Source organism: Leptonychotes weddellii, chromosome 6 (assembly GCF_054177405.1).
Source record: "Leptonychotes weddellii isolate Sample4059 chromosome 6, ASM5417740v2, whole genome shotgun sequence".
Taxonomy (NCBI): domain Eukaryota; kingdom Metazoa; phylum Chordata; class Mammalia; order Carnivora; family Phocidae; genus Leptonychotes; species Leptonychotes weddellii.
Window position 1 is genome coordinate 28,397,699 of NC_138374.1, and position 15,641 is coordinate 28,413,339.

General features: G+C 44.9%; 1 protein-coding gene across 5 annotated transcripts in view; it reads left to right on the top strand.

The window, feature by feature from the left end:
• PIK3AP1 (phosphoinositide-3-kinase adaptor protein 1) overlaps window positions 1–15,641 on the top strand; it is a 115,764-nt gene that overhangs the window by 41,562 nt on the left and 58,561 nt on the right. For all 5 annotated transcript variants that reach the window (XM_081823712.1, XM_081823711.1, XM_081823710.1 and 2 more), the window contains one exon: window positions 13,572–13,708. In XM_081823712.1, the coding sequence (XP_081679838.1) occupies window positions 13,572–13,708 (137 nt within the window). The remainder of the gene's footprint in view (window positions 1–13,571; window positions 13,709–15,641) is intronic.

The window sequence follows — 15,641 nt, forward strand, 5'->3', positions numbered from 1 at the left end:
TTAATGGCCTCATTACAAGCCTGTGTCCTGCCATTTGAACGAAATTTACATAGAGAGAGGAAGCACATTTATAAGTATCGGAAAGAGATGAAGAAAGAGGAAATCTTCACGGGGGCTGTGGTACCTCCTGCTTGGTTAGCAACACGGGTTTCCTGAACGATGAAACAGGGGCCTGCAGGCCTCCAGCCCTGAGAGTCCTAGTGGAGACCCTTCTCCCCAGCGGTGGCTTTTGGAACGCAGGTATGGACCAGTGCTTCTTAAGGGTCTTGATAAACTTGGCCCATGAAAGCTGTGCTGGGAGCATCCCCAGAGATGCTGGGTCCAGGGTTGACGTGGCTACACCCCTTCCCAGATTTATGTCAGAGACTGGTTGAGAGAACTTCTGTCTGTGGCCAGGAAGCAGCTCACCCAGAGGAATTATTTCTCCACTGGGTCCTCTTTCTTGAGATCAGCCTTTCCTTCAGCCAGGGAACTGGTTAGCCTTGAGTTCTAAATGTGGTTCTACCATTAAACCCGCTGCTGGTGACCGAGGACGAGTCAGTTCACGTCCTCGTGCATTCCGTTTGCTATCTGCAAAGTGGGAGATAGTCACATTGGTCACAGGTACCTGAGGCCACTGAAAGGAAGAAATGAGAACAAATTAAACCCTTCTGAGACACTTATTTGGTGTGAAAACTCCAAATAAGCCCTGGCTTCTTGGATGAGAATGGAGCAGTTTGGCTGGTGTACTCAGGGAAGTTTCCTGGAGGTTGAACTTGGAAGGGGGCTGGAGAGGCCCAGCAAGGCTGGGGGTCACGAGTGCTGTTGTCAAGGTCTCTTTGGTTGTCATGGCAGCCTCAGCTGTGGGGCTATTTTTATTCTAGCTGAAGAGCAGGTAGGGTGCTGTTGGGGAGGGGCAGGGAAGAGCCGTCATCTTTTGCTTTAAAGCAAAACAAAACTAACACTCTGAATGGTTCACTTAGAGCCACTGGGTGGGGGTTAGATAGAGATCTCAGAGACCTGAGGTCTCCTCTCCTCCTGCCCAGCTCCCTTGTCCTGAACTTCAAGTACCTGGAAGAGGGCCAGAGGAATTACCTGGTGAAGGAAGGAAAAAGGATTCCTTGTCTTTGTGAGTTGGTGGAAAAGACTGGTGTTGATGTACAGTAGAGTCCTGATCCAGAACACTCTCCCTAGCGCTACAGATCCACTGATGTGTAATGAAACCGGGCAGCCTCAGGAATCTGCAGCTAGCACAGACCATCTGGATGGCAAAGCAGGTTGGATGTGACAGGTGAGCTGGCGAGTGTTGGGAAACTCGGCAACACCGACTACCTCAGGCAGTCAGCCTGGGCTTGCGGGAGGAGTGGACTTGTTCCTGCTCCTCCTTTCTATTCCTTTCTCCTTGTTTCCAGGGAGGCAGAGTGGCTGCCATGGGTTTATCTAAAGTCTGAGTTGGGGATATGCCCGCAGGACTCTCCTTACCTTTTCGGCATCATGAGGATGATGATGGTGATGAAGGTGACAAGGATAATGATTGATGTCACCTTAATGAACTCACACTAACACCACTAAATAATCCTACTTCCCCTCCCCCCCCGACTTTAATGCCAGTAAGATATGCAGTGGGTAAGGCATTCCTCTGACTCTCCTATCATCATTGTGACTGATGACTGTGTGTGACTTTGCCGGGAGTTGGTGACTTGCGGCTTGGGTACACTTGTCACTGTGTTGGGAGCTTTTTAAGTGAAAGGGGTTCATCGGACAGGAAATTCAGTACCGATTAACCAAGGTGGGTAAACAAGGGGGGAGAAAGACCCATGGGTGATGACTAAAATGAATAAGCAGTCTTGTTGTTTGCCAGGAAGCGGGGGGTGAGGGGGGTACTGAAACTCAAAACCTGAGTCCCACCATCGCAAGCCTCTCACCTCACCCCAGAACCCACATGCTCTTGCAGGGAGAGCAAAAGCTCCTTCATTTGGATCCACACATTTGGAATTTGGGGATGAGGCCAGGCCTGAGGTCTCCCTTTGTGCTTTCGAAGGACAAAATAATAACCATGACACTGCTTTTCTAAGCTAATAGCTTAGAAGCAAGATACATGGTAAATGTTTAGTCTACTTAAGAATCATTTTTTTAAGCATTTTGTGAACCATGCTTGTGGTATACTTTCAGACAGCAGGTTAATTATAGCATCTCATTTGCTCATGAAAGCAGATAGAGCAGGATGTTGGCTTGGTAACAGTTTGTTAGCCATGGGTTTATATTGTTATATATTTGGAGGCACTGTTTGCTCAGGGTGTGATGGGTGGTCAGCCACTCCCCTTCTCGATTCTGACTAAGATTTACAAAAGAGCTGACATATTCTGCTAGTGTCTCTGGAATTATTTCAGAAAACAAGCAAAGTTCTTCCACTTTTAGAAAAACGAAGCTATATTTTCAGTCTATATTTTATAGACTTTCCTTTTCTCATGAATAGTGTTTGCTGACAGGTCTTTGATATACAACTAAAGTTGCTGAATGGCATTCAGGGTCCTCTCTGACCCTCAGGTTCTCTTTCCCCTCTCACCCTGTATACAAGGTGCCCCCACATTGCTTCCTGTAGCTCAAACACATCATTTGTTGTCAAGTATTTGTGCCTTTGATCATGCCCTTACCTCTGCCGGGAAAGTCATTCTGACCACCATGTCAGCCTTTCTGTGCCTTTCAAGGCCTTACTTGCCATTTCTTTGGGGACGTCCTTCCTACTTTGATCCTCTGGTGGCCATAAACTGTATTTTATTTATAAATTCCTGCTTATCCCTCGTAATTTTTTTTTGAAGTTATTCCTGTTCTCATTTGTCTCTGGAAGTTGAGAGAAGCTTTCCTGTGTTTCTTGCCTATGTGGTCCCCCCGGATGTCAGGGAGGCCAGAAATGCTCTCACCCCTGCGTTTCTTGGGGGTCCTAGGATAGGCTTTGAATATTTGTAATTCGTGCATAGGCAATGAATGTATGTTGAAGGAATAAAGGAATGAGTTATGATTTATTTTATTAATTTAAATGGAAATGTACCTTTTTCACTGAAGGGTAATCTCAGCATCCAAATGCTATTTGACTCAATTAAAGTAAGTTAATTTGCCTTCTTCATCCTTCAGGAAGTTTTTCTCAACTCTCTGAACTTCTGTTCTATTTTTCCTGTGCCAGCACTTTTTAAACACTTGGAAACTTAACTTACTTCATTAAGGTCTATTTACGGTCTCACCACACAGGCTGGTGCTTGCTGGTAAGGGATTCCATAGTTCTCCTAGGTTTTCCACGAGGAGCCTCCTCTTTCCAGTTCAGCTGTAAGCTGCTTCTTCTTCTTCTTCTTTTTTAAAGATTTTATTTATTTGAGACAGACGAGAGAGAGCGTGAGCAGGAGTGGGATGGGGCGGGGAGCAGCAGAGGGAGAGGGAGAAGCAGATTCCCCACCGAGCAGGGAGCCTGACACGGGGCTGGATCCCAGGACCCTGGATCATGACCTGAATCAAAGGCAGGTACTTAACCGACTGAGCCACCCAGGCACCCTATCAGCTATAAGCTTCTTAAGGCCAAGACTATAGAGGACACACTCTTGGGACTCCTCAGTGGGTCCTGCGTCAGACAGATTCAATAAGATACTTGCTAGGTGATTTGGAAGCTGGGGCTTCAGAACGTTCTATGTCCGGCTTTCAGATATCTTGTCTTATAGTTTCATCATGGTGGCTTGGGTAGGATGGGTGAGAATCATAGTACGTGAGAAGTTTCATCCTGAGTGGGAAAGCCACTAGAAGTTTCTCCAGACTTCAGGCAACTCTCTGTATTCCTGCCTCATCCGTGTGATGGTTAAATTTGGGTCCCTGACCCGAGATGCAAATGCAGAGGGAACATGGCCCCTTTCTTTCATGGACCCTGCCACCTAGGTTGCTTGGCTCTTCATTTCTGTATTCTTCTAAGAAATCTTTGACTCTTCTTCACTCTTTCTTTTATCAGCTGCACTGGAAATCTTGGACACAATTGATGATCTTCTCCTGTTTCATTCCAGCCCATGGATATACATCCCCCAATGACCCCAGCTGGACTGGCCCCAATGATCGTTTCTGTTTCATTCCATTTGGGGCTAGATTGGTGGAAAGTTCTTCATTCTCTGCTAAAATGTGTCTCCTTAATTTCTTTCTTTGTTCACTTTCTTTTTCCTTTTCATCTAAAACTTGAAGAAAATAATTCAACATGTTTATGCTACAGGCCTTCTTCCTCCCTTCCTCCCTTCACTTTACCTTATTTTAAAAATCACCAATAAATTTAGCTTAACATAATGGAAACAATATAGCATAATTCAGTTTTCCTCAAACTTTGGTCATTTGAGAGTCATCAACATGGTTTTTGGTTTATCTTTTTCAACAGATTTATTTATTTATTTATTTATTATTTATTTATTTATTTATATTTTTAACAGTTTTATTGAGATATAATTCATAAGCCATACAATTCACCTATTTATTTATTTATTATTTTTTAAAGATTTTATTTATTTGACAGAGAGAGACACAGTGAGAGAGGGAACACAAGCAGGGGGAGTGGGAGAGGGAGAAGCAGGCCTCCCGCTGAGCAGGGAGCCCGATGCGGGGCTCAATCCCAGAACCCTGGGATCATGACCTGAGCTGAAGGCAGACGCTTAATGACTGAGCCACCCAGGTGCCCCCAATTCACCTATTTAAAGTGTAAAATTCAATGGTTTTTTTTTGTATGTTAAATTACCAATTTTTTTAATGTGGCAACATATATATAACCTAATATTTGTCATTTTAACCAATTGTAAGGATACAATTCAGTGACATTAATGACATTCACAGTGTTGCACAGCTGTCACCACAGTCGATGTCCATTGTACTAGCAACAATATTTTCTTTGAGTCATCTCATGGTTTTTTACTTAAGTAAATTTATTTTAAAAGGAAACTGCCACTATCGTGGAAAAACCGGTTATCTCTTAATATAAAAAGAAGGTAACTTTAAAAATAAAGATAGTAAAAAAATCAAACAGTGGTATTAAGTTTTATAAGTGGTATTAAGTACTATAAACAGTGGTATATAGTAAATGCTGGTAAGTTCTACTGGATACTCATGCCTACAGAAAGAAGTCTGTGGGCTTGAGGACTTGTCCTCACCATGGTACCATGGGAGAAAAAGAAAAGCATGTGAAAGATATTCAAGGCATCTTCTTAGCCATACCTAGCCTTCTTCTTGATATAAGTGGGGTTGGAAAAATTGAAAGGGGATTGCTTTCTACCATGTGGTTCAGTGTCACTGAATATTTGCTGTACACTTTGGAATCATCTATACAGCAGGTTATGTGGTTCACAGTGTGGAAAACACTACCAGAGTGCACGAGAGCATGGATTTGGGGGTTATATTTTCATACAGGAAGCACCTATGTGATTTGGACAACTTACTTACATTTCTGTGCCCCAGTTTTCTCATCTGTGAAATGGGCAGAATCATATCAATCCCTTAGTTGTGATAAAATGGAATCATAAATGTTAAGGGTTTTGCCTGGTTCCTGGCATATAGTAAGTGCTCAACAAACGTGGTTTTTTTTTTTTTTTTAAGATTTATTTATTTATTTGAAAGAGAGAGAGAGAGACACATGAGAGGGGGGAGGGTCAGAGGGAGAAGCAGACTCCCTGCTCAGCAGGGAGCCCGATGCGGAACTCGATCCCAGGACTCCAGGATCATGACCTGAACCGAAGGCAGTCGCTTAACCAACTGAGCCACCCAGGCGCCCCAAACGTGGTTATTTTAATGAATGATCCTCATTTATAGTTTTCTCAGAGCTTAGCATTACCTTACAAGAGAAGGTAGCTTGTATATTCTGAAAAAACTCTCCAAGATCAGCAAACACCATTCTCTGGCCATCCTGCAGGCTATCAAAAAGCCGTGGTCCTGACTGAATGCCAGATGCACAGGAAAAAGAGCAAACTTAATGATCTGAAAACTTGACTGGAAAGGAAGAGAATGCAGCCTTGGGTCAAGGCCGCTTGAGCTCACAAGACCCTGGCTGGTTCCGTTGGTGTTCAGTGTCTCTTGACTTAAGCCCCATCCTTGGCATGTGCCTATTGGCCCCGGTGGCAGATCGCAGCACATCTAACCCAAGACCAAGCGTCATGGCTCAGAACAAGGCAGCACCACCAGGCGTCGGTAAGCGAAAGCCTGCATGGTGTCTCCTGCCCTGCAGCCACAGCCCCACCCCAGGAACAGCAAGTGAGAGCTGCTTCCTGCCCTCCACCCGTCCTCAAACCAGGCAGGGCACGGACCCCCGGGGCCGAATTCCCGCTTGCTCGCTGCCTTCCGTCCTTCAGGCGCAGGGTTTCCATCTGTACGGAGACAATAAGATACTGATTCCTTTCTCTCAGTGTTGTCGTATTAAATGAGATTAAGACTATCAAGCAGTCACCACAATGTTGAATAAAGGGTAACTTCTCTTGTTATTATTAGTAGGGAGGGGCCCGTCACCAACACGCTCGCGGAGCTGGAGCTGCTCCGTGGGGCGTGGTGGCCGTGCGCGTGCGCACTCACGCATTCCAGTCACAATTCAGTTTGTCGGCCCAGACAATATGGAGACTCCCTCGTAAAGGAGAAAATTATGAACCTTTAGTGTTGACAGATTATTCTGATGTTTTTAAATATGTATACACATACTCATCTCCTTATGTTTGGTGTTCTTTCCCAACTCTGAAAGCAAAACATGAGCAAGATACCAGTATAGGTATGAAATAAAGGAAAGGCACATGGACAGGCTCATTTTGCCAGATGATGCTGGTTTATTGCAGCAGCACCATGAGCATGGCACGAGGCTCAGGTGCTCGCTCATTCCACTGAGGGGGCTTGTCGCAGCTCCCCTGTGTTATATTGGCACTTGGACCTCCCACCGCATTTCTCTGTATGAAGTGGTATACAGGGAAACCTTCTGGTGTTCATGTGGCTCAGACGCCTCCTTTACATATCGCTCTGCCCCCTCTCTTCTTTCCTCATTGGCCCCTGACATCCAGCGTTGCACCCCCTAACTGCAGACACACTCACCCACACGCACACGTGCACACGTGCACACGCAGGCGCCACAGTCCTGTGGCAGGACCAGTTATAGCATGGTCATCCTGATCATCTAGAATGTCTTTGCATCTTATTTTAGAAGCACTGTCATCTAAATGAAAGGCCTGGGCACAAATTCTCATAAGGACTATATCCAAGGCCTTTTGGGAGATGCCAGTTTGAGAGACGTGGATTCACATCTGGCCCAAATCCCCAGAGTATTTGGAGCAGCCTCCAAAATGAAACACAATATTAAAAAAGACAGATAGGCAAGACCAAGGTCCTGGATGAGAGTGCAACAGGAGTTAAGAACCAAAACTGTCAGTCAATTATCTGGCAGCAAGGGCAAAAAGTGAAACATCCCACGTTAGCCTGTTCTGGTCTAATGGGAGAAAACAGGCAAGTTCTCTGAAGAGACAAACTTCCTGCCTCTGAATCCAAGGAGTATTTGCCATATGGGTCCTTTATAGAAGAGACTTTGGGGAGCCAGATGCACCAAGGAAGTCTTTGTCTAGAATTTCTCCAGAGTTCCTGTGGACCTCATAAAAGCTGAGAGAATATTGTTCAATGTTAAAACAGTGAGGATAGTATTGGTGTCTTAATAATATTTTACACTGGGGGGATCCTCAGGGTTTTCAGAGTGCCTTCACTCAAACATTTCTTTTCTTTTTTTTTTTTTAAAGATTTTATTTTTTTTATTTATTTGAGACAGAGAGAATGAGAGAGAGAGAGAGCACATGAGAGGGGGGAGGGTCAGAGGGAGAAGCGGGCTCCCTGAGCAGGGAGCCCGATGCGGGACTGGATCCAGGGACTCCAGGATCATGACCTCAGCCAAAGGCAGTCGTTCAACCAACTGAGCCACCCAGGCGCCCTTCACTCAAACATTTCTTATTTGAGTCCCAGAACAGCACCTTATCTTCAAGGTGGGGAGGGTCACAAGGGATCTGCATCCTTAAGTGGCCAAGCTTGGTGCCATCTCTGTCAGGTGGGTTTCAGTGGTGCTTACGCCTGGGTTAGAATTTCCTTCAAGGAAACCTTGGGTGTGCTGAAGTGGGCGGGGGCCCCCAGCCCAGTCTGTAGCGGGCCCTGGAAGAGGCAGCTGTGGGTAAATGGTGGTGTTGTCAGTCAGACTCCAGAATCAGCCTCAGAATGAATGGCATCCTGCCTGACTTCCTGAAATGAATTAGCTGCCGGGAGTGAATTCATTTCAGGTGACTGAATGAATAGACTTCCTGGAAGGAACTGTTTATATGGCCCATCTGAACGCTGGGGAATATCTGCCAAGTGCTGCACTATTAGGGTCAATCTCATTTGTGCCAAGCTAGTGACATGATTCACCACAAGATTCAGTGGCTGCTTTCTTTTTACCCAACCCCCATTATCCAAGTGCTTTCTCCTTGTATAAACTCTGGAGAAAGGCTGGAAGGTAGAAAGGAAGGAAGAAAAGAGGGAGGGAAGAAGGAGGGCCAAGCACAGATTTTGTTCTGACCTTTTCAATGCATTTCTCTTTATATAGTTATATCCTACACTGTAAGATATATGGTTTTATATCCTGCTTTGTTGCTTAACATAATGTCATAGCTTCTACTTGAAACTCTTTGAAAATAATATTTAAAAAAAAAAAGATTTTATTTGTCAGAGAGAGAGAGTATAAGCAGGGGGAGGGGCAGGCAGAGCGAGAAACAGATTCCATGCAGAGCAAGAAGCCCGATGAGGGACTTGATCCCAGGACTCTGGGGTCATGACCTGAGCCAAAGGCAGATGCTTGACTGACTGAGCCACCCAGATGTCCCCGAAATAATATTTTTAAATATTCTTTCATCAGACAGTGAAGTTGTTTTCCACTTTTCTCCAATGCAAAGAATGATTTAGCAGACATCTTGGTTCATTATCTTTGTCTACATTTTGAACATTTATTTTCCTACTTAGGAGAAATTTGTAGTGAAATTATATGCCAAAGGATATAAACATTTTAAAGACTTTCTCTTTCTCTGTATATAGACATATACCTTTCTTAGGTAAAGGTCTTACCAGTTTATACTTCCCTCAGCATCAAATGAGAGTAAGTATCTGTCTTCCCTCGCCTTCAAACATTTCCTAATTTGAAAAGGTAGAAGAGTAATATGTTATTTTTATTTGCATTTCCATGATAATCAGTGATAATGAATGATTTTTTTTTTCTTTTTTTAGATGGGGAGGTAATTTGTATTTCTTCCTTTGTGAATTATCTACTTACTGGGTGTTTTTAAAGAGATTTCTATGATCTCTTCATTTATTAAGGAGATTAGCCCCTTGGCATGTTTATTTCAAATTTTAAACCAGTTTGTGATTTGCCATTGGATTTTTTGTTAACAACTGTATTGAGGTTTAATTCACATAACATACAAGTTACCCATTTTTTCAAAATTTTATTTAAATTCTATTAATTACCATATAGTGTGTTAATAGTTTCAGAGGTAGAATTCAGTGATTCATCAGTTGCATATCACACCCAGTGCTCATTCCATCAAACAAGTTACCCATTTAAAGTGTACAATTCAGTGGGTTTTTTTGAATATTCACAGACTTGTGCAGCTATCACCATAATTAATTCTAGAGTATTTTCATACCCTCAAAAAGGAAACTGCATACCCTTTAGCTATCATCCCCCAAGCCCAACTCTCTCACCAAGCCCCCCAGCCCTAGGCAACCACTAATCTAGTTTTTGTCTCTATAGATTTGCTTCCTATGGACATATCATATATTTGGAATCACACAGTATGTGGTCTGTTGTGGCTGGCTTCTTTCACTCAGCATCATGTTTTCCTTTTTTCTTTATTTCTTTTTTTTAAATGATTTTATTTATTTATTTGCCAGAGAGAGGGAGAGAGAGAGAGAAAGAGAGCACAAGCAGGGGCAGTGGCAGGCAGAGGGAGAAGCAGGATCCCTGCTGAGCAAGGAGCCCGATATGGGACTCAATCCCAGGACCCTGGGATCATGACCTGAGCCAAAGACAGATGCTTAACCGACTGAGCCACCCAGACGTCCCTCAGCATTGTGTTTTCAATGTTCAATATTTTATTCCTTTTTATGACTGAATAATATACCATGCTTTGTCTATCCATTCATTACTTGAGGGATATTTGGGTTGTTTCCACCCTTGACTATTATGACTAATGCTGCCAAAGCAATATAATTTAGATTTTAGGTTTTTAAAACTTTGTTTACTAAAGTTTTAAATTCATACCAACCCTATTGCTTGTCTAGATTGTATTTCTTTAGTTGTTTAAGATGAACAAATCTTTTCCCAAACCAATGATAAAATTTTCACCTTTTTAATTTTTTTTAAAGATTTTATTTATTTGAGAGGGAAAGAGAGAGAGCACGGGCAGGGGGAGGAACAGAGGAAGAGGGAGAAGAGAATTCCCCACTGAGCAGGGAACCCCATGGGGCTTGATCCCAGGACTCCGGGATCATGACCTGAGCCAAAGGCAGCCGACTAACCGACTGAGCCACCCAGGCGCCCCTCATCTTCTTAATTTTTAAAATCTATTTTATTTTTTACTTCAGTCTATAATCCATCAAAGCTTTATTTTGGGGTATATGAGAATTAGGAGGCATCTAAATAGTCCTTCTGTCCCTTCATCCTCCCCACCAAATAGGTAACTTTTTCCAGCACCATCTGCTGAGTCATTCTTCTCACCAACCATTTTCTTTATTCTATACTGATTTTTAATGCTTTCTTTACCACGTATTAAGTTTTTATGAGAATGAAGCTTGAGTTTAGGGTTCTCCATTGTATTTAATTGCTGTTTAATTCTTTATAAATGTAATATAAAATAGGACTACACTTTATTATTTTTTAAATTTTAGTAAGAGGCATAAAACCTATATAAATGGAATTTTCCTAGATAGGAAATTGGATATTATAAAGAAGAACATTGTTGCAACTATAATTTAAAATTCAGTGCAAGAAGAGGGGTTATGTGGCTTGTACTCTGAATTTTATTTGAAAACTGAGGAAGTTTTTTTTCCATGATTATTGATTTTGTCAGATTTTCTACTTGTTTTGAGACAATTTTGGTAATTAATATTTTTCTATAAAAATCGTATTGAAATTTTAAAAATTCTTAGCATAGAGTTTTCACGTCAGTATGTTTCTAAAATTCTTCTCCATATCTGTCATTATCATGTCTTTCTCATTGGCTTATTTATATTTTCTCTTTTGTTTCCTCAGTATATTTTCTAGAGCTTTGACTCTTTGGCCAGCTGACTAATAATAGGTCAGTAATTTGGGAGAAATGAAGAGTTTTTCTTTTTTGAAGCAGTGGACGACTGTACAATGGGTCTGTCCCAAGGAGCTCATGCCTGTAAAATAGAACAGGGAATTGGCAAGAGTTGATGCCTGGCACTGGACTACTCAGGGTAGGGTCTGAACAATTCTGGAGGAATTCCAGGGAACTTATTGCAGTTTTAAGTAACTGATTGGGTGTTTTAAGTGAATGAGGTTATTTTCTTATCCAGGAAGAACCTCAGAAATGGAAAAAATGGGATGGTTCAGGCATCTAATAATAAAATACTAAAGCTTGACGTGATATAATTATTCAGAAGAAGAATATTAATTATCACTGATCTTTTTGGCTCTTTCCTAAACAGGCTCCCTAGGTGGGTGGTTGTTGCTTGGGTGGTGTGTATGGCTCTGTCCATGGGGATGGGTCCTGGCTGTTGTAGGAGTCACCCATCAAGGAGAGAAGGCAGCAGGGAAGGGCAGATCCAGCAGAGAAAATGGCAGCCTCCGTTAACATGGCTGGAGAGCAGGGAGGCAGGGAGGCTACTGCAGTTAGCCTTTGAGGGGGATAATTAGCGCTGATAAAGGAGTCAGTAGGATTGGAAAGGAAAGGAGAGCTATAGCAGATTCACTGATACCTAGTGAAAACCAGTATCAACCCTCCTTGGAACTCCCAGGGTCCTTGGCCTTGTCTCTTAGCACTAAATTCTGCTGGGATTCCTGTTATGCAAGCAAGGTCAGACACCCGGCTGCGTCTGCCAGGCCTTGTGGAATAGTGAGTCATGGGGGGAGATCCCAGAGAGGGGAAGAGCAGCAGGAGTGTGCCTCCTTCCCATCACAGTCTGGGGCTGTGCGGAGGCATCTGTCAGCGGACAGATGTCAGGCTCTAGGATGAGACCATTGTCCAAGGCTGTGGGGTTTGTAAGCTGCATTTCTGGGAAGCCTTGGTCCTCTCCCCAGCCTGAGCAGGTCCTGGAGGTCCTTGCCTCACAGTTACAGCAATAGGACACGATGGTGCCTTGCCCCCTTAGCCCAGCTCCACCACCTCAGCCTTCATGGTCATGGGAGCACAGCCTCTCCCCCGGTATGACCTGAGATCTAGTGTGCAAGCCTATGGGTGCAGCTTTCTGGGGGACACATCAATGGCCTGATGCACCACCCCAGCATTCTACTAGGACTGAGTGCTGTGAGCTCTGCTGGTGGCCACCTCCTTCCCTGGGAGGCCAGCCTGTAGGAGTCAGCCAAGAGAACCCCTACCTCTCACTGGACCTGCCCTTTTAGATTGTGGGCTGTCAGAAGGCATTCATCTTCATGTCCGCTCAGTGCCTGACTTGTTTGGCTGGCTCTGTAAGTGGTTTAGGAATGAAGAAGAGCAAGCCCAAGAAGGGGACTAGATAAACCTTTCTTCTCTTAACCATTCTTAACCATATTGTTCCTCTTGGGGGATCTGATGAAAGCTTTGGACTATCTCCAGAGAAGTATAGGCAAACACACACACACACAGAATCTTGCACACCGCCTATCAGTTGATGAACCCTGGTTAAGAGCCCCTGCCTTAGAGCTCTGGTAGGTTCCACTTACACCATCTCAGCATCATCTCATTCTGTGCCATGCCCCACACATCTGCATACCCCTCCTCACCTGCTCTGAGTCTGTGCACAGTGTAGGTGTTGGCTGGGGTACCAATCTGGATCCCAGTTACATTGATCCAAGGTTTGTTGAAAAAGATTGCATTTCACTGTTGCTCCAGAGAGGATCCATTGGCTAGCCATGACCCTGAGGAATAATGGCTTCCTGGGCAGCACAGGTTTTACTTGATGTTCAAAACATGACGTTTAAGTGGACAGCCCACTTAAACCCCTGACCCCACCTAAGGAGAAGTGGCCTTGTTTCTTCGAAGCCACCAAAGCCAGCAGTGCAGGAAGCCTGGAGCTAAAGCTTCCAGAAACCCACTGGTTGAGACTAGACTTGCCAGCCTTGGGCAACATCCTGTTTCAGACTTTTTGGGCTTCTTCTCCACAGTCTTCCTCTTGCTGTCACCCTACCCTTTGGCCTACCGGGTAATTGACTTTTTCCCAGTAGGTTGTTTTTCATGATTTCCTGAGTCACTCCCTTCAGCTTGTATTTATTTGACATTCTGAGCCATTTCCTATTTGGTAATGTTTGGGGCTTTCATGGGGTGGAACGTCCCATCGGTTCTCCTTCCTTGTGTTCCCATTCAGTGATGTCTTTTGTTCTGTAGATTCTGGCTGTGACTCAGTCACCGACACCGAGACGGAGGACGAGAAGGTCCCTTCCTACTTGAAGCAGCAGAACCTGCCGCTGCAGACTTCACCTGGGAACCTGATGGTGGTGCAGCCGGACCGTATTCGCTGTGGGGTAGGCACTCGTGGGGCTGGTGGATCAGGGGCAGAATATGGCCTTTTTAATGGATGTATTTGTTGCAGTAAAGGGAGTGTAATCTCAGCCTTCCCTTGGGGATTCCGTTGTAGATTAGCTGCCCTGGGAATCCCAGTACCTGGGCCTTGAGCACACCTCACTCCTTTAAGTAAGAGAGAGGTGAGCTCAGGAAAGTGTGTGTCATCTGAGACTTTCTAAGTTCATAGATCAGAAACGCAGAGCGTGTGGCAGGCATGAGCCGTACCAGACACTTAGGCCAACCCTGAAGGTAGAGGCCTGGGTCTGTTCCTGCGAGCCTGAGGCTGGGAGACGAAGATGGGGGTGGGGGGCACTTTGAAAGCCTGCTTCTCCATCAACTGACCACTCCAATACCCCAAGTGAATGCCTTGAAGCTTGCTGGCTAAAATTTGCCAATATTGCTTGCTAAAGGGATAAGATAAAAGCCAAAGCATAATGTGACACATTTTCAGGGTGGCACCTATGTTAACAGGTGACTTGAATGTGATGGCCCAATTGATGGTCTACTGTCATTTGAATTCTACCATAGAATTGGTAGTTTTTCATTATCTTTCCTTTCTTGATGAAAAATATGTGATATTAGTTCAGAGCAGCAGAATGCTTCCCTGTGGATATGAGCCCTTTACTAACTTTGCCACCGTGGTGTCCTTGGGGCAAGAGGGCGTGGGAGCCTTGGCAATGGGAAGTACTAGCCTCCTTGCACCTGTGAGTGATTTTCCATGCAGCCTGAGGCCACGAGGCGTTGGGCAAGGACTCCTTCCATGGGGATTGCAGACTGCTGCTTTGCAGACTGCGGCTAGATTGAGCTCATAGACATGTTGGGTTTAGATTACACAGTGTTTTTAAAAATTAGGTATGAAAATCGATTCCCAGCTTCCTTTGAATCAGGATCTGGGAATACCAGGCCTTAGGTGAGTGGCCGGGCCCAGCAGCCCATTAGATGAAGCATGCATCCCCTAGTTCACGGCTCCCACCACTCCCTTTTCTTTCTTCACAGCCCACTTCATGCCCCCTCCTCATTGGCCAGGACTTTGTGGGCATTTCAGTTTCCAGTCTCTCCATATGCCTTCCTGTCTTCCCCGAACTCCTCTCATCCTAAGACTGGCTGGTGGGCACCTGTGGATGAGGGTGTTTGCAACTGAAGAATGGTGCCCTTCACACACCTCCCTGATTCTCCAGACGTTCGTTCTTTCTCTTGTCCTGGCTTCCAGGATTCAGCTTCTCTAGGTCTCTGGATCCTGGGGCGGCCAGGCTGGGGCTGGATCCTGCTGTCAACAGAGAGGACACACTCATTCTCTCTGACTCCCCATGCCGCCTGGGAGAAGAAGCAGGCGGGACAGGGCTGGGCCTGCAGCCGGAGACAGGACCACCACAAACACATTCACATTTAGCCTCAGCAGCCTCCGGAAGCCAGGACCTAGCCTCTCCCTCACCTGTTGTGAAATGGTGGCCCTTGTCCTGAAGGGCTACTATGAGGTCTTTATAGTAGAATCTAAGGACGAACATTTGGAGATTAGCAATGACTGGAAATCTCCCCCCCCCGCCCCCCCGCGTCCCGCTCTTTGGAGGGCCTGTCCTTATCAGTTCAAGTTTTAAAAGGCCCATTCCCCATTTAATGAGCCCAGTAAAACAAGATCATTGCATGTTGCGGGCCTGGCAGGAGACCTTCAAGCAAGGTGATATAGCTATTCAGGTTGTTCTATGCCTGGGGAAAATCAGTCCTCCAATAAGGTATTTGTGCCCTTTCAAGAACAGTGTAAGAAGCGGAACCCAAGAGGGCTTCTCTAGGCTGGCGCCTCTCACATCGTAAGGTGCATGTGAGTCACCCGGGGGTCTCAGTAAAATTCAGACTTTGATGGTTCAGTGGGTCCAGGAGGGGCCTGGGATTCTGCAT